The sequence below is a fragment of the Apis dorsata genome, unplaced genomic scaffold (assembly GCF_000469605.1).
Source record: "Apis dorsata unplaced genomic scaffold, Apis dorsata 1.3 scaffold_951, whole genome shotgun sequence".
NCBI classification, from domain to species: domain Eukaryota; kingdom Metazoa; phylum Arthropoda; class Insecta; order Hymenoptera; family Apidae; genus Apis; species Apis dorsata.
In genome coordinates this window covers 39168-59480 of record NW_006264060.1, presented here as the reverse complement: position 1 = coordinate 59480, position 20313 = coordinate 39168, and the positions used below count along the sequence as shown (strand labels likewise).

The window sequence follows — 20313 nt, the reverse complement described above, 5'->3', positions numbered from 1 at the left end:
TTAGAGAAAAAGTATTAAAATACTTAATTATATTGACTTATTACTTTGATCATTTTTTACATCTATCTCATTTAAATTACTAAATTAAACAATATTTTTTTTCGCTTAGCGAAAATTTAAAGCTTCTTGGCGAAGCTTATCAAAACCTTTGAATGAAAATTTTATCCTGAAAGCAGGATAACAAGCGTATTATTACATATTCCTTCATCTCTATCAATAAAATTATATATATAAAAAAAAAATAAAATCAAATGAACTTTTGTTTATGAACAGCATTGAAGCAATTAAATTTAACGATACTTATTAATAGATTATAATTAATAGATTAAGAAATTAATGCGAGAAAATGATATTTAATCTAAGTACGTTGCGTCTTATAAGTTCCGATTGCAGGAGTATTAAAAAGAACTACTTAGTTGTCAGAAAATATCAACAGAACAGATTATTTCCGTTCGCAATTTGTAACTTCAACTTTATATCTCTACGTATAGAGTTTGCATAATCGGATTACAAGATTCGCAAAAAATCTCTTTTTTTCATTTTTGCTTAATAAATGTAGATGTATATATGTATTGTATTTTCATTTAAACAATAATATTTAACACTTGTTTAACGATTAAAAATCAGATTATGTATCTGATTTACTTACATATGTACGCACTTAACGTTTATGTACAGTATATATATATATATAGTATATATATATATATACTATATATTTTATATTTACAATTGATAAAACATTTATCAATATTCTTTTCGTAATTTATTTTGCGTTAATGCCACTCGGTATATTTATTGCATCTCTCCTCTACATATTTAATATGTATCTTTTATATGTATTTGTTTTTTATAATTATTTATCAATATTCATCATTAGTGTGATCCAAATATCGAAAAACCCAGCTCGTAATTTTGAAAAAATTAAGCTGCTTTTCATTTTTATTTTAATTTCGTTATACACAAGGCACAAGCCCCCTCTTCGTATTCAAATTTCGCGAAAAATATGGAAATCTCTTCTTTCAAATGTAAACTTTTGGATCCTACGAAATTTTGCAACAATTACACGGTCTTTGTGCATCATATATATCTATCACGATAGCATACAAATAATCAGATATTTCTATATAAATAGCGAAACAATTTTATTATTGCACGCCTCTTCATTTGAAAGATTCACAATTTGTAAAATGCGAATAAGTATCGTCATGAAAATACTCACAATAATATTCGCGAAAGTATCTTCCTCCTGCAAAAACCATTTTTCAGCACCGAAACGAAACGCAGTATAACTCAGTTGAAACTTCGAACGATATGAAAGACGCAAAAAACACTAATAGAAAATGTATCAAATTAACAATGATTATCTCTCGTGTAAACAATGTACTTGCATATGTATGTATATATAGTTCAATGAGAAAAAGAATCTAGATCAAAGAAAAATCAATCGTAACAACATATGCAATAATCATAAAAAAAAGAAGAAAAATATAATACAACTGGAAACAATGTATCTCTGGTTTTTTTTGCAATAATAAATAACGCTTGTGCCTTGTGATGACACTGATTGCCTTTCAAAAGCATATTGCGAATAATGGTATCGTTAATTGCATTATAAATTTTTATCGAGAAAATCGAAATTATTATCGATCGATCGAAATTATAAATCGAAATAAACGGTAATTTTTCTTATTGTAAACTTTAATGTCTTTCGAATTGACGAACGTTCGATTCGTTCGTCTATTTTCGTCATGATTTGATAATCATGATCCTAGCCTTTCGCTAGAAAACGTAACATCTCAACCGTGATAGGAACGGCATGGCATTTCATTTAATTTTGCAATGATTCATTGGCTGACAACAATTAAGTAACACCCGTTAACTTAATCGTCAGCTTTAGCTGTTCTCAAACAACCCCTGGCTGCATAGTTAACAGGTACGTTGTTGGATCGTAATATCCGGCCAAGTAATAAATGTCATTGTTGTCATAAATGGTCAGATATCTATGTGGTTCCTTGCCCAGTTTCTCTGTATATTCTTGAAGAGGTAGTACCTCGCATTTGTGAGAGATTGTTTGCACATCGTTCTCGTCCATATGAGGGGATTCAAACAGAGCGCCCTAGAGAATAGATAAATTACATTAGATTAAAAATAGATTATAACATTTTTTTTCTAATATTTTTCTAATATTTTTTTTATCCTTTAATAATTAATAATAGTAAGAAACAAAATATAAAAGAATTATTCTATATAGAATACCTATCTTAATACTTTTTTTAATACATTAAATTGAATTAGTTAAAAAAAAAAATCTAAAATAATTTTTTAAGACAATTTTGATCATATTTTACCGGGTACTTTAAGTTCTTTGGACATCCAACGGTCTCCTCAGGATGATAGAACCACTTTACTTTGACAACCATATTGGAGCTCGAAGTTTCCCACATAGATTCGATGCGTCCAATATAAGGCCTATCAGGTCTGCCAGTTGATAAAAAGACAGCACTATCACCTATTTGAATTGTTTCAGTTCCCCGTTGTATAGCACGGAAGAACTGTTTTTTAGCTCTTCCTTTAGCCCCGGGTCGTCTGTAACCTTTTCCAGCCCATCCCCATAATTGTCTTGCTGGCAAGAAAGCTGCCATTTTGCTCCGACTTTCTACTGATTCTTGTCGTTCACGTATTTTCGACTTTTTATCTGTTTTTTTCGGTTTTTCAGACTTTTCTTCATGAACAGGTTCTTTGATCGGTTCTAGAGTAACTTCTTCTTGAATAACCGATTCTTCTTCAACTTCTTCTTCTTCATCAATCTTAGACATTGTCTCTTTAGGTAATTCTTCTTCGCTCTTTTGACCACAACAGCTTTCCCCACTGCTAAGAAATTTTTTTAAAATAATATTTGATTAAAATTGGAAATCAATATAGAGATATATATATTATAATTTTATGAGTCTTTGAATATTTTTCTATTTATTTACAAACTTCATTCTAAAACTATAAAAGAAATTTTCTAAATTTGTGAATAATTTTTGAATTAATATCTTATATACATATTTGTATTAAATTATTTCTTCTAATAAATCTTATTTTTAAAAAATTTTATTAAATCTACATATATCTTTTTCGTGATAATCTTTATAAAATTAAAATTAAAAATTTCTATTATATATATAATTATACTTTAAAATTTTGATAAAAATATATCACGATAAAAATTTTTTTTGACAAAGACATATCATGATAAAAAGTTTCAATTTAGTTGAGATAGATAAACAATATATTATTTATAATCTATTTAATTTTATAATTAATAAATTATATTATATTATATTCATCTTATTCAAATTGATTGATAATTGATAAAAAGAAATCTCTATAATTTTTTTAAGATTTACTATTCATCATTAAATACTACAAAACAGAGAACATAAAAAATAACAAACCTATTATGACTTCCTTCACTATAACTACTATGATGGCTATGTTTGTGTTTATGTTTACGGTGTTTCCTGTGTTTATGCTTTCTGTGTTCTTCACAACATTTATGTCTTCTGTGTTTCTTCTTTCCTTCTTGAGATTCTTGCAATCTCTTCAATTTATCTCTTCTTCTCTTCTTCATACGTTTCCTTTCACGATACTCTTCCAAATCTTTAGCATCTATATCCGATTTGTGTCGCTCCAATGATTGTGTGTCAGACGATGAAACGTAGCAACTCGTTGTAGATGTAACAGTAGGTATTGAGCTATTTATATTTATAGAAACAGATGGTTGACTATTGCTAGATGAACGTTTATCTTCTGTTGACATTGATGTTTGTCGTCGACGTTTTCCCAATGATAACAAAGGATTAGGATCATATTCTGTAATGTAATGAAGAAATATAATGTAAATATTCAAAAAATCAACGATTATTAAAAGCTTATTCAAAGTATAATTTATTTTATTAGTTAAATTAAAAACAAATTAGGATAATTGATTAAAATAAAAAAATTTAATGCTTTAAATTTTAATTTTCAGACTTTTTAAATTCAATAATTTTAATTCTTTCAAGTATATTAAAACTTTGAAATTAAAATATCTGAATAAAGATTATTCAAAATTATAACTTTTAGAATTAGAAAATAAATATTAAAATAAGAATTTTATTAGTTTTATTTTAACATTTTGTTAAAATGTTCCTGTCTTCAAATATTATTTACTAACTGATATAGCAGAAATATTAATCATGAAAATAATTCCACATACTAATTTCTTTATCTCTTATAGAGATAATATAAACAAAAATAACATAGTTATCGTATCTAATAAAAATATATCGTTATAATTTTTTTTATCCAGTTTTAAAATAATAATCAAATACATAAAATTAAAAATGATAAAATTATCATTTTTTACAACAAATTTTAATCATTTATCTTATATAAAAATTAATAATAATTTGAATTTTTTAAAAAAATAATTTTACAAATTCTTTAAAATATTTTAACTTAACAAAAACTCAAAAACAAAAATACAAAATTTACCAACGACAGGATAATCAGGCTGTAACAATCTTATATCATCCAAAGCAATTCTTCCACTATCTCCATCATCGAATTCCACGCTGACAAATTTTTCATCAAGTTCTGGATCAGGTTCCGAGGGTTCGACCGAAGTTCCCGGATACAAACAACGATATTGTTGGCTCCAATAAGCGCACAGTCTCGTGCCAGGTGGTAATTCTTTCGTTGAAGTAGGACAAATTTCCACGATCTATAAACGATGATGAAAACAGTACATATTCGAACGAAATACAGGTAATGAATGAATCAATGTTAATTTACCGCATCTCGTAGTATTTCCTCTCTGGAATGGATATGAGGTCTATTGCCTCTTTCACCATCCAGCGTAATTGCATAAACATCAGGCGCTTGAACAGCGCTCAGTCTTCCGGCATAAAATAGACCACCCATAGCTGTTAAAACTCTTAGCTGGTCTATACCCAAGTGGGCCGATGTTAATTTGCATTTGTTCACGATTTCCGTTTTCTCTGATCGAGCAGCTTTCGCGCATTCTTTGCATTCTTTGCACTCGATTGATTTTCGACGTTTCGATTCTTTCTTATCTCGATCGTTTGATTTATGTCTGGACGGTGAGGATGAATTCGACTTTCGCTTCTTTTTTTTCGATTTCTCGTGTCTTATCTTTTCAGATTCTTTTTCTATTGATTTGGTAATATCCACTGGGATTTCCTAAGCAATTAAAAAATAGATTGTAATGGTTAGATAATTGATGGAATATTAATATTTATAAAAAAATTTGTAGAGATAATTTAATTATCAATAAAATTATTTTTAAAAAAAGAATAAAAAATTAAAATAAAATTTCAAAAAAAAATTGTATTGTTTGAAAATGAATATATTTAGAAAATTCGTGAAGAAATTATATTTTTCTTAATATGTGTATGTATGTATATATATATATATATATATTTGTATATCTTATTAATTGAAATAAATAAGTTATGTAATGAAATTTTATTTCTATTTTTGTTACCTTTGTTAATTCTTCCACAGTAGATTCTGGCATATTTTCTGTGATGCTACTAGATTCATCGTCTTCCCAAGTCTTCACTTTTGCTTCAGCCTTCAATTTTGGTTTCATTTTACTTTGTTTATCTAACTTTACTTCTTGACTTAATTTCGCCTTTTCCGCAATAATCGAACTAATTACATTTTTGCTATGCAAAGGTGTTTGTTTCGCAGGCTTCGGTTTTGACTTTGTTGATTTATGATTCTTGGAAGAGGATTTTATGGAAGATAATGTAGTCTTAAATGGTAATGGAGTATAACCAGTTTTACCCACATACTGTCAAATAGTAAATATATTTAATATAATAAATATATAGGATTCCAGATAAAAGCCAAAAAACTTTGCTAATAATTTGGAAATCATTCTGAGTGATGTACATCATGCAATAATTCGTTTCCATTTTTAAGATATGCAAGATAATAAATCATCAGATTTAAACTATTTAAATCTACTATAATTTTTAATGATATGTAATCATTTATTTAAAAATGATATTTTGAGAATGAAAAAAAATTAATATATAGTTTATAATATAGAATATTAACATATTTTAATAGAAATTTTGAAAAATTGATTTTAAAGATCAAAATATATATATATATAAATTATAAAAATATATATATAAATTATAAAAATAATTAAAGTTTGCGTTAGATGAATGCTCACATATCACATTTTCTATTCTTTTCTTATTTAATTAATTGCTTATAATTTAATAACATTTTCTTAACATTTTTGTATATTACCTTAATAAATAAACTTTAATTGATATGTTTATGTTTTTTTTTTTTTTTTTAGTTTTTAGAATCGATTTTCTAAAAAATATCCATGAATATATTAATATCCTGCATAATATTTTAAATTTAAAATGATTTCCTAATTATGTTAGAAAAATCGCTTTTTATCTAGAACATTCTGTATATTATATTTATATTTTACCAAAAAAACAAAGCTCACTTTCGTTTGAAGATGCCTATTCTTCGAAGACAAAAGATATCCCACTAGAGAACTCTTGCTTTTAGGTTTTTTTGCAACTATTGTTTCTGTGAGATGTCTAACACTTCCGGATGTACACATTAACTTCCTAGGCCGACCAACCTTTCGTTTTTTTGAAGCTGAACTAGAACTCGCAATTGTAGGAGCTGGAGATGATGTGTCATAGCCAAGCTGTAACAAGTTTTATAAAATCTTGATAAGATTTCATAAAAAAAAAATTCTTTATCTTATTATATTTATATGTTGTGTTTATATATTATTGTTCTTCTAGCTTGTTATGCTGACATAATAATTTAAAAATATTTCTGTTGTATTATTTAATTAAATATTATTAAATATTATATATAGAAATTTCTTATATATGTAGAAATAAAATTATTAAGATAAAAAAAATCCAAATTATAATATTTAATCACATTTCATTTATTAATAAAATTAAATTAATTAAATAAAATATAATATTTACAGATATACAATATAAATAAAAAATTTAAATAGAAATAATTCTTTATCATTATTATTTTTCTTTAAAATAAGTATTTTTTTAATAATTATAATAATTCTCAATTAATAATTCTCAATTTTTCAATTTTTAATTATAATTTTCTTAACTTTTAAAGTGAAAAATTTTATTAGTATCAATATATATATTCTTATTAAATTTTTAATATATTTTAATTACACACATATTATTTCTATCAAAATTCATTTACCCTTCCTGTGCTTTTTTCATCGTCGTCCTGCGACGATTTGTTCGATTGTAACACGGTAATTGGTGAGGCAACTGGTGGAACAGGAATCGGAATGCTTGGTATACTATCCAACAGTTTAATGTGACTTCTCTGTTCGCCCAATTTCACTAAATTCACATTACATCTTGGCATAGCTAGGACAGTCGAAGTTAGTGGTGGCGGAGCTTCATCTGGTGATTGTGGTGGAGATTTGTGCGGTGAAGATATTGGTTCCAAAATCGGTGGTGATGCAAGAGGTCCATGGTCCGAACTGCAAATATTATTTATTAGTCATTTATATAACATATATTGTATACAATTTTATTTTATATTATTATATTTATTTAATTTTTATATTATATTTATATATAATATATATTTTTGATAATTATATTATATTTAATTTTTATTTAATTTTATAAATGCATATAATTTTTAACATATTTCTTGTTTTTCTTTCATGTGATTTTACTTTCTTAATTGTTATTTACAATAACTAACAATTAATTTTCTAATGATAAATAATATATATAAGAAGATATGGTAATTATTCTTCGATCTTGATGATTTTTTTAATATAGTGTCAAACTCATTAATATTCGATAATGTAAAAATTTTACTTGATCATTGTTCATTAAAGAGTTATTAACAAAAACATTTGATATAGTTTATCTTAAATTAGTTTTAATTTTATGTTAATTTTAATTATTGCTATAGATAATTGATAGTTGGTTGCTCTTACAGCAATTAGATTAAGAAAGCACAAGTCCAAATTATTAAATAGGTTAACAATTAAAATAAAAAAAATAAATTTTTTTTGATTTGAAGTAAAATTAAACTTAAAATTAACAAATTAATTGATATCAAATAAAATTTAATTTCTAATTTATTTAAATTAATTAGGTTAAAATTAAGTTAATAACTTTTTAATAAACAATTGTCAAATAAAATTTTCATAACTATTTAATATGATTTTGACAACATAAAAAATCATTAAGATCTGAGGATAAATTTTATAAATATTTATCGAAAATATGAAAAAAATATCTTAATATATAATTATCATAATTTATAATTTATATATATTAAAATCATAATAATATATAATTTTATCAATTTTACCTGGAAGAATGACTCTTCTTTCGCGGTCTACCAGGACTTTTCTTTTCATCCTTTTTCGGAGTTAACTTAGATAATTCTTTCTGTTTCTCTCTATATTGTCTTTGAATATCAGCTAATCTGACTCTCATATCAAGTTCCATGGCATCCATATTCGGCCAGTCTGCTTCATTATCTATATGTCCTTTTCGAGCAATGAATTTTTTTGCATCAAGTTTTGCTTGCAAGTTCCTATAATCATGACAGTCACGGTGTTCTGTAGAAAGTCGTCTTTTAATATCTATATTATCCTCCTTCTCTATTTTTTCATTAGAAGATTTTTTATCATACATTTCCATATCAGAATCCGATAAATTACCATCAATAGATTCTTTGCTGCTATATGTTCTGTTCATTTGATATTGATCACAATGTCTTTCATATTCTTCAAAATTTTCGTTTCTCTCATAGTTTACATTCTTATTAAGAAGAGCATTTTTCAACATGGTAACTTCCTCATCATCAGAATTAATACCATTTTGTTCAGAAAAGTCTATACTTCTCCTTGTAGTCTCTTTGAACCTGAACATCATATCTTCTTGTACTTTTTCATTATATTGCTTCTCGTTATTATTATTTTGTTGATAATGCAACGAACTGCATTCCTCATCCTCATCATATTCGCCATCAGTTTTAAATCTTTTGGGATTCTCGTAATTCTTTATATCTGTCTGAACATATTTCCGTTTGTCTATTGTCTTTCCCTCTTTTTCCGGTATATTCACTCTGCCCAGGTTCAACAACAATCTACCAGCATGCGATATTTCCTCCGAGCTTTCGAGATTCAACTTTCGTGGTACTTTGTCCCCCACTTCCTCCATAAATCTCTGTTCTGCTAGAGCACATAACAATCCCAAAGGGCTGTCTACGTTGTTGTTATTACTCTCTCCCTGCGGAGAAATCAGCTTGCTTCTAACAGGTGATTTCTCTAGTTCAGATACTGTACCGGAATTTTGAGAATCCGGTTTCAAATGTTCCAATTGTTCAATGCTGTTTGATAGTAATTCGAGGCCGCTAATGTCAACCGTAGGTTTTTGTTTAGAATTAACCATAACTCTGGATTTAGTTGTTTGATTATCAGGCATTAAAGCGTATGAATTATCTAGTGTTTCCATTTGTCTATATTTTTTGGACATGACATCATTGTCGATACATTTCATTTCCATCAACTCGCAAAGCTCAGGAGACAAAGATTTTTCCTTCTTTACGACAGAATCTTTATCCTCTATCATTTTGATATTATTATTGCTATTTCTAGTATCGTTGTTGTTATCGTTTGTGAGATAATTTCTGGATAAAGGATGCTTATTCATGGAAGAATTAGATGAATGTTCAGTTGTTGTTAAATATTTAGAAATATCTTGCAAATCTTTACCTATTCGTGCCGTTTCTGATGAAGATACTTCAGGTTCCCGAGTAACATTATGTTTGTCCAGAAAAGGAGAATTCTCACAGGATTTTAAAATATGTTTCTTTAAACCGTTTTCCAATTTTCTCGGCACAGTATCTGAATGTTTCCTCGATCGAAGATTCTCCGCATTTTTATCCTTGGAATCATCTATTTTTTGAGCTGTTGTTTCCTGCAAAGCAGCAGCTGCATTTTTTTTTAGCTTCTCTACCACATTCTCAATCCCAGGATGAGACTTCTCGACTGAGTATCTCTTGAACGAATCTTGGCATTTTGGCTTCTCTGTCGTTGATATTGGTTCGCATCTGTAAGAGCAGTCTTCATATCCTGTTTCGTCTGCTTCTTGTTTGATAGTAATTGCTTCGATCATTTGTTCGTCACAGTCAATATTAGGCATATCAAATGACTTTACAGTAATCTGAGGGCGAGATACAGGAGTTTGAGGGCAATCATCATCACTTTTCTCACAGTTCGATTCGTGATTGGAATCAATTTCTATTTTTGATTTAGAAGTAGAATCTTCTGTTGGTTTTAAAATTTGATTGATTTCCAAATCTTCTGAAACAGAACTCATATATCTGTGCAGCTCTGTCATATCTTCTACTTTGGCTAATTCGGTCTGAAAAATATAATATTATTTATGATGTTTGAATAAATAAAAATAAAAGTTAATTTTATGATACCTAAATAGTATATATTTTTTATTTTATAAAATTTTTTCTATGTTAAAAAGATATTTTATTAATTTGGATGATTTTAAAATATGTTAAGATAACATTTTGAACTTTTTCTCTATATGGTTACTGTTTTTATTTTCATATACTTATTAGATTCACGCAAAAATATGTTTAATAATAATATGTTTAATAATAATAAAGTATGTTTAATAATAATATATAATATTATATTTTTTAAATAATTTTAAATAATGGTTTAGATTGAAATTCAATTTTTATTCGGATTACTTATTTACAACTGAGTTCAATTTACAACATTTTTTTGTTGTAAATTGTATTTAATTTAATTCTATCAAACTTCTATCAAAATAAAATATTTTTAATTTATATAATATTATTATTAATATTAATATTAATATTAATTTATATAATATATTTTTAATCTATATAATATGAAAACTACGAAACATATTTTGTTAATATATTTTTAATACATAATGAACAATAAATAAAATCTTCTGAAAAATAATTAATAATATAGCTTCTAAAACTTAAAATTATAGTGCTGATTTTTAAATTTTTAAATTATATATAATACATATAAAAAATATTTTTGTTAATATCTTGAAAATTTCCAGATAATAATTATCAATACAGAAAAAAGTTATGTTTAAAAGTTAAATTTAAAAGTTAAATTTTAAATGTTTTTTCTAACAGTATATTTCATTATATTCATATATTCATTTCAGAACATAATTATTCATTCCAGAACAAATATATTCATTTCATAACTATGAAAATACATTTTTTTCTATATAATTGTATCAAAAGTAGCTATGAAATAGTTATGAAATAACAGATTTAATAAATAGTCATGAAAAGATTTCATAATAATTTTATATAAATTAAATTCTTTAGTTTACAGTTAGACTGATTATTCTTTTTTTTTTGTTAATAATATTTTTTCAAATTTTTATTCATTTTTTTCATTATATGATGAATTATATTGCTATGTCATTATACCAAATACAATATCATAATTGAAAAAAATTTTTTTTATCCAAAAACAAATAATTATTCCATAATACAACTTTTTAATTTTTATTTAAAAAGCAATATCTTTATTTATCTAAATTTCAAAATAAAAAAAAAATATGTTTCCACAATCCTTACCTCGCACTTTTCAACAGCTCTCGTTGTATCAGTCTCATCTTCTTGTTCAACACTACCAGTTTCAGAAATATAACTTTTATTTTTATCTTTATGTCTATCCAACGAATGATCCCTTCTTCTTCCAAAAAATTCCAAATTTTCGTGAAAACTATCACAATTTTCTTCGGTAATTTCAATAATTCTTGGTCCATTCCTGATGTCTCTGCATGGTATCCTCTCTTCCTCAAGCGACTCATTCTCCTCTTCCTCTACATGATTTCTATCTTCATGCTCTCTATCGATTTGCCTGGTGACCACATGTTCGATCGTCCTATCGATCGATGTTACACTCCTACACTCCTTCGAGATCGAGTATTTCGGACAATCGGCCATATTGATGATCGTGTTTTCCGCTTTGTCTACCTTACCCACGATGCCGCATACTCCTGGATTCACGGTCGTGGTGGTGGTGGTTATTCGAACGACGTTGCACACCTTCTCCGGCGATGTAGCCACGATCTCGAAATTGGTCAAATTCGTCAGGTTGGTGGTGGTGGTAGTGGTTGTCAGGTTGGCCGAGTTCTGCAACTGACAGGGACTCAAACTTTGCTCCTGCTTCACGCATGCCTCGACCAACGGTTGCTCCTGATCCTCCGGTTCCGGTGCGTCCGTCTGGTTCGACGCATCCTGCACGCCCACTATTGGCCCCACTTCCGGTGGCTCGATCGTGTGGATCGGCGTCACCTCTGGCGGCGGTGTCAAACACGAGACCGGCGAGGTCGCCTTCGACAGAAACGAATTTCGCTGCTACGCGCAGGATATTCGAGGATCAAGTATCGGCGAGTTAGGCAATGGCGAATTTCAACGAAGTTGGACCAAGATGAGAGATTGAACTGGGTCAACCCACATCAAGAGGAACTAATTAGAAATGATTATTTTTGAAATTTTCGGTTAAGATGATTTCAATTTTTACAAGTTGATCAGATAAACGTTTGAGATTTTTCTATGATTGAATGTGAATTTTTTTTTTTTATTGTTTGATTAGTTTCTTTTTCAATTTTAAATATTTGAGAAAGGTTATGAATTATGATGATGTTGAATTGGGAAATTATTTAATATTTTTATTAGGTTTAAGTACAATTTGAAATTCCAGATCAAAAAGTCCAATTTTCATTCATAATAAAATATTTAACTTAGATTTATTATTTTAAAAAAATTGAATTTAGTTTTTTCTTTCAAAATTTTCTAAATTATAATATTTTTTCTTATTAAAATACCAAATAAATATCAAATGTTACTTATGTTTTAGAATCCTTTCTTGAATATAAAGAACATAAATGTATAATCTTCCAGGAATAAATTAATATTTAACTTTTGAAAACAATATTATCACATTTGATAACAAATACATAATATTTACATAATATGCTTGAATGTATCGAGTAATTATAAAAGAATACATGAATCACTTATGTTTATAAATAAATTATTTTATAACAAATATTAATTACACGTGCAATGAAAAAAACAAATATATTCACAAAAGAAAAAAATATAATTAATCATCAGATAAGTTAAGTAATACAAAATATCAAATTTCTTTTCTAAAAGTTTTGTAAAAGTATTCTATTCCAAAATAATTAAGAATAAACATACAGGATATTGTTACATATATATTTCTAACATTTTCTTTTAAATATAAATACGAATATGATTATTATTTGTTAAATATAGAAAAATTAAACGCATATATGCAATTTACTCAACAAAGATTTGATTATATTTGATTATTATTTTCATTTCCTTACACAATTTATTTAATCACTTTAAATATACTTTGTCCAACTTTATTAAAATTTGCCACAACGCGTTACGAGTTTATAACAGGAGGACCAAAAGCAAAACTAGCCATGTTCTACAAAGCATTAAATGAAAGAATCAGAAGAATTTGTTTGTTAAGCGAAAATATGAAATTTAGAATTTTAATTCAATGTTTGATAAATGTTTATTTTAAATTATTTATTTATATATATTTAATAAGATGATTATCATACAAATCAAGATTTCTAATTGTAAATATAAAATATTTCTAGATGGCATTCAATTATATTAAAAAATTAACAATTATATAACAATTATGTAAGTAAGTTTTGAAAAAAAATAAATTTAGAATAAAATAATAATGCTATATTAAAAATAATCTAAATAGATAATTTTTATGTTCAAATTAAAACTAATATCTACATTTTGATATTTCTGATACATACTAGTACAGAAATATATATAATATCATATCGTATATAATTGCAATTACAATACGGGATAAGGATTATTAATTGCGAGAAATTAAGAGACAAACATAATTAGTAACGATATTGGAAACAATGTAAATATTTATATCTGTTCTTAATCTACATTTAATTAAATCCGTTCATTAAGAGAATAATAAATCTTTTACTCATGATTAAGAATTTCATAAAATATAATTTTCATAAAATTAAAACTTTGCTAATGTTAATATTACAAAAAATAAAAAAATTTTTAATTTTCAAAAATTTTGCAACGTATAAAAAAATTAAGATATTAGGCTTAAATTGTATTAAAAGTTAATTAATAATAGCAATGCAAAATAATTAAATAATAAAATAATAAATATTTGTATATTTAGTTTATATAGTTACAATAAAATTAAATATAAATTTTTATATTTTTAATATTATTTTTAAAAGTTAATGAATAATAGCAATGCAAAATAATTAAATAATAAAATAATAAATATTTGTATATTTAGTTTATTTAGTTACAATAAAATTAAATATAAATTTTTATATTTTTAATATTATTTTTCAAAAATTATTATCTAAAATTTAAAAAAAAAATTATAAATTTGAAAACTATTCCAAAAATTCCAAAAAATCTTGTTTATAAAAATTATTTTCTAGAAACGTAGATATATATATTATGTTCGATTTTAATTGAGCAAAAATTATAATCTGCTTAAAAAAAATTATGGATAAAAAGAAAATCATATGCACTATTCCGTAATTTTAGGAGCAATTAGAAATAGGAATAGAGTTTATTGCAAGAAAAAGAATAAAGATAAAAAATGAATAAAATAAAAGGAAGAAAAAGGGAGAGAAAAAAAATGAAATAACAAAAAAAAGAATAAAATGATAATCTATTACTTAAAAATTCTTTAAACTTAATGCTTCAAAAAGATTCATGTCATAATAAAAGAGTATAAGTAAGAAATTACATTATTAAGCAAAAGTTTTTATTTGTTAAAAAGCTATTTGTATAACTAATTAACACCATCGTATTATTACTAAAGAAAAAATTACTAAAGAAAAAAGTGAATATCAAAATTAGATTTCGAATAAAAAAGACAAATTAAAAAAAATAAAAAAATATTAATACTTCAGAAATTGTATTATTATGTGATACAAAATTTAAAAATTTAATTTAATTTAAAAGACAGATATTATAAAGAAATAGATAGATTTATAAAGAAATTTTTCTCAATAAAATTTAAACAAAAAACTTAATTCAATTAGAAAATTAAAAATTTAGAAATAATTTTCAACAATATTCAACAAATATTTTTATATAATAAAAATTATCATATAAAGTAGAAAAAAAAAATTTTTATTTCTTATTTTCCATTTGATTTTTAATTTATAACGATAAAATATCATATTAAACGTGATTTTTTTCAAATTCGATTAAATATTTTATATTACGTAATAAATATTTATAATTGAAAATACAACAGATTATTGTAAAAGAAAGTATTGTATTATAATAGCTTTATTTTTTGTATTTATCTTTAAATTACAAATCTATCTAAATTGTTATGAGAATCAAAATATTTTTCTTTTTCTTATCGAATTGTTTTATTTTCTATTAGATTTTGATTCGCATATACATTAATATTTTTATAAATTCTTTTTATAATAAAATAAATATATTCTAATTTATAATTTAATATTATTTGACATAATCTAATATATTGCTAAAAGCATTAAAATCAAAAAATTAATTAAAAAATCTTGAATAAAATAATAAAAATTAAAAATAATTAAATAAACGAAATGATTTTTCAATTTTGAGATATATATATTAAATTAATATGACTATTAGCGATGTTAAAATATCATGTTCGATTCAATATTAAATGTTTTACTTTCTATTATTAATATTCAAATTTCGATATTACTATTATCTATTATAAAACTATCTATCTATAAAAATAATTTAATAGTTATAAAATAGCAATAAAAGAAAAATCAAAAAAATTAAAAAAAGAATAAAATAAAATCTGGATAAAAAAAAAGAAAGTGATAAAACGAAAACACAGAAATGGAGAAAAACGAAGGGAAGAATAAATCAAAGACCGAGAAATTAACAAGAAGTATTAAGCTTCCGAGGAATTGCAAGGTCAACAACGAACTGGTTAGTAATATGTATGCAGATAAAGATGCAAATAGGTTTGTGCATGATTATATAATGTGTTATAACATTTCCGCATTTTGAGAATGGTTGGATCGTGTCCCGAGTTTCATATAATTATTGCTCCTTCTCTGCATCGTTTGCTTTTCTCTCTTGTCACTATGCTCAATTCGACATAAGATCGACGAATATAGATAGTGAAAAGAGGAAAAAAGAAACGATAGAAAAGAAAGAAATAGGATAATAGCGACAGATGGAAAGCTGTGAATAAAATGGAAAAATGAAGAGAACAGCACTTACCTGTGATCTGCAATGCGTTGGCTCGGCTTGACTGATTTGTACTAATGCAGGAGCATGAGGATAATAATGCAACGTGGTTACAAGGGATGTATCTGGGACGAGGGTTCCCGTCATCGAAGTCACAGTCTGCAATGCCTTTGTTGATTCCGTTGAGGCTATGAAATTTAGGATTTCAATATTATCTAGGAAATTATTTTCTTAGTCAGTCATCGATGAATTTCCATATAAATATATGGATAAATAAATGTTTGCTTGATCATCTTGATTTTTATTGACATAAAATTTTTTTTTTTTAGATAATGACATACATTTTATATACATTTTATATAATTTAAAAATTTATGTAAATAAAAAAACAATTTATTTATTATTATTTATACTAAATAAATCAAGTGTCATTCTTTTTTTTTATTATTTAATTTATAATTAATTATCTTAATTACTTTAGTAGAATAGTTTTAGGCTTCTATGAAATATAATTGTATGAAATTTTATAATTTCAAAAATGTTCTTATTTTTTTTTTTTCTATAGTGAATCCCAAAATTATTACAAATATATTTAAAAAAGAAAATATTAATTGAAGAATTTATAAAAATATTTTTTAAAACTTTATTAATATATATACATATACATATATAATATACTACTAAGAAAGAATTTTTAATAATATTGTTAAAAGAGCAGTGAAAACTAAAACTGAAGTAAAAAAGTATATATAAATTTTTAATTTAATAATGATTTTTATCATTAAAAAATGTTAATTGCACTTCAAAATTGAAATAATAAAAGAATTTTAAATTTATGAGATTTTTTATTCAATTAATTATTCAATATCATCTAATTTTTTATATAAGAAAATATTAAAATATTTTTGATCGTAATATAATTGTTATAATAACAAAACTTTTTATTGTGATAATCAAAATATAATTTCTTTTTATTCAATTTTTTATATATTCCATACAATTTAATTTCATTTTTTTCATATATCTATCAATAATTTAATTCAAAATTTTCATTTCAAAAAATATGTATGACTTACTGATTATAGTAGTAGGATTGGTTCCACAATCTGCTTCTATCTTGACAATAGGTAAAGTATTCTGCTGTTTTCTTTTGCTTTCAGTAAGGACTAGTCTTGCGCCACCGATATCGCTCAAGAGCTGAAGAGATGGTGGTGGAGGCGGAAGCAAAAGAGACGGTGGCGCGACATTTCCATTATTATGATTCGAATAATTTGGCCATACTACTGCTTGTTGCATTTGTTCTATAAAAAAAAATCATATTTTTCAAAAATATAAAAATTATTTAGGAAAGGGGACTTATTAATTTTTATGATCTTGAAATATATTATAAATTCAACATTCTAAACAAATTTTTTTATACATATATCCGCCACATAGCATTAGTTTACGAGATATTAGTAAAAATTTTTAATCCTATATATCATAGATAAAAAAAATATTGTTTTGAAAAAAACATATACTGAGGATTAATTTCTATGAATCAAATAACTATATTATTCGATTTTTGTTTTCAAAAAGAACAAGAAAAAATACAAAAGCGAGTGAGATAACGGTAAATTATGAAGTGATTGAGTGAATACCAATGCTATTCTTTAGAAAACAGTAGAACATCATCTTCCTCTATCACTAAACAATTTTGAAGATATAAAGATTGTAGTTTCTTACTTTCATGGATCTGTCAGTCATTTTCAGATTTCTTATTTTGTAGATGATATTATATTATAAATAAAGAAATGAAGATACCGATGTGCTTATTTCGAGCTTGTTATTTTTTTCGGAACATTATTGTATATAATTTAAACTTAGCTCCAATGACTTTGATATAAATAAGTATTATGTTGTAGATTATTATACATTAATGTAATCAATTCTCAAAAGATTTTAATCATTTTTCATTGTTAAAAAGTTATTTCAATAATACTATGTAATTTTTCAATATTTTACAGATGAAAATATTAAATTTGTATTAAATTAGATTATAATTTTGTTTTTAGGTTATAATTTGATTTAGATAGTCGCAATTTTATCTAACCTAACCAAACTAACTTGGAAATATGAAAAGAAACCATTATTTTAGATTATCTTTTATTGAATTGATGTCAATTGAGTTATATTAATAAAAGAAGAAACTTATGACTCTTTTTTTGATATTTACTGAATTAATCTAAATAATATTGATAATAATGTATTATAAAATTCTAAATTGTTATTATTATTTATTATTCAATCTAAATTAATCTAACTTAATCTAAACTTATATCAAATCTAATCAAAACTTATTTCAAATCTTAAAATACGATATACAACAAATATATTCTTGTATGTATGTTTGTCTTGTTGTATGTTTTGAAATATATTTTATCGAATTTAATGAGAAATTCCTTTCCTAGATAATCACTAAATATTCTATTTTATATTTCTTCACATATTTGAAAAAAAACTCCTCAATTGTAACAGTTATTTAAAAAATATTTTATCACAAAAAAAAGAAAAGAATTCTGAAATATTATGTATTTACATTTTATTATATTAAAAAAGAAAAAATGTTTCAGAAATAAGTAGTCAAATTTTTGTATTATATTTTATTTTTTTTAAGAAAATAGAACCAAAAACTTTTTTTATTTAAAATATAAATATAAATATTTTTTTTATGATAGAATATTTTATTTTAAAAAATGTTTAAAATTTATTTAAGTAATTTTATATTGCACTAATATATACATCATAATAATATTCTTTATAATTTTCATTAGCTTGTTTATATCTATCTAATCGATATTAAAATGAAACTTCCTAGAAGACCATAATTATCAAATGTTTAAATAGAAATCTATTATTTTATAATATAAATTGCTTTCAATATCAAGATAATTTGCTCTACTGCAATTTGCTCTACTATATTTACTTTTAATTTAAACATTTAATAAAAGAATTAAATTTTATAATTCTTTTATTCATATTTATTCATATAAATTTCGAGATGAACAAAATATTTATATATTTTGAAAAGAATTTCAAAATTAATAAATTGTTTATATATTTTGAAAAGAAAGAATTTTCAGATATGTTTATATTTATATTTTTTTTTTTTCATTATTGTATACGATACTAAAATTTGAACATTTATTTTTGAAGTAATTAAATAAAAATTATTTTATCAATAATGCATTTAATATATCATTTCAATATAAAAATAATTAAATTTTTTTTCATCGATATATCTACTGTGCTTTTTAACATGCAGTTTATTAATATTTTCATTCATTACTATCTTATAGTTAATATTTAATGTAAAAATATCTCATAAATTTCTTTTTTTTCGCATATTGTTTCTCGATTTGTGTTAATGATGTCATAATGCAAAAAAATTATCCAATTTAATTCTATTAAATGTTTAATGATATATAAGTTTGGTAATGGAATTTAACAATTATCATTTAATAAATCATTTGTTTATATACTTGAAAATATTTTATTAAAATATATTTTAATAAAAAGTATATTTTAATAAAATTTTTTTTTCAAATCTTTAGAATAGATATATATATTTGTACTTTAACATAAACTTTTTTATTTTTAAGATTAAATATTATTTTTTTTCTAAATTATCAAACTATAATAAATATCTAAATATGCATGTACATATGCATATAATAAAGTTATGTAATAAATCTATTTAGAAATAAATACCTTTTTTTTTTATTAGAATTATTTTTTTTCTATTAAAAGAATAATTTATTAATTTTATTATAAACTTTTCAACAATTATAAAAAACAAGAAATAGCTATTTCTTGTTTTTTATAATTGTTAAAAAGCGAGTTTTCTATCAAAATAGTGTACGA

At 24.1% G+C, this 20313-nt stretch overlaps 1 protein-coding gene across 1 annotated transcript in view; it reads right to left on the bottom strand.

The window, feature by feature from the left end:
- Positions 1 to 831: 831 nt before the first annotated feature.
- LOC102677948 overlaps positions 832 to 20313 on the bottom strand; it is a gene marked incomplete at its 5' end in the record, with an annotated part of 54559 nt that continues 35077 nt past the window's right edge. Inside the window, 12 exons of the mRNA XM_006623826.2 lie at positions 832 to 2119; positions 2352 to 2874; positions 3444 to 3861; positions 4525 to 4753; positions 4825 to 5232; positions 5537 to 5848; positions 6530 to 6739; positions 7282 to 7570; positions 8422 to 10484; positions 11716 to 12477; positions 16444 to 16598; positions 17487 to 17711. Coding sequence (XP_006623889.1) covers positions 1907 to 2119; positions 2352 to 2874; positions 3444 to 3861; positions 4525 to 4753; positions 4825 to 5232; positions 5537 to 5848; positions 6530 to 6739; positions 7282 to 7570; positions 8422 to 10484; positions 11716 to 12477; positions 16444 to 16598; positions 17487 to 17711 — 5807 coding nt within the window. The remainder of the gene's footprint in view (positions 2120 to 2351; positions 2875 to 3443; positions 3862 to 4524; positions 4754 to 4824; positions 5233 to 5536; positions 5849 to 6529; positions 6740 to 7281; positions 7571 to 8421; positions 10485 to 11715; positions 12478 to 16443; positions 16599 to 17486; positions 17712 to 20313) is intronic.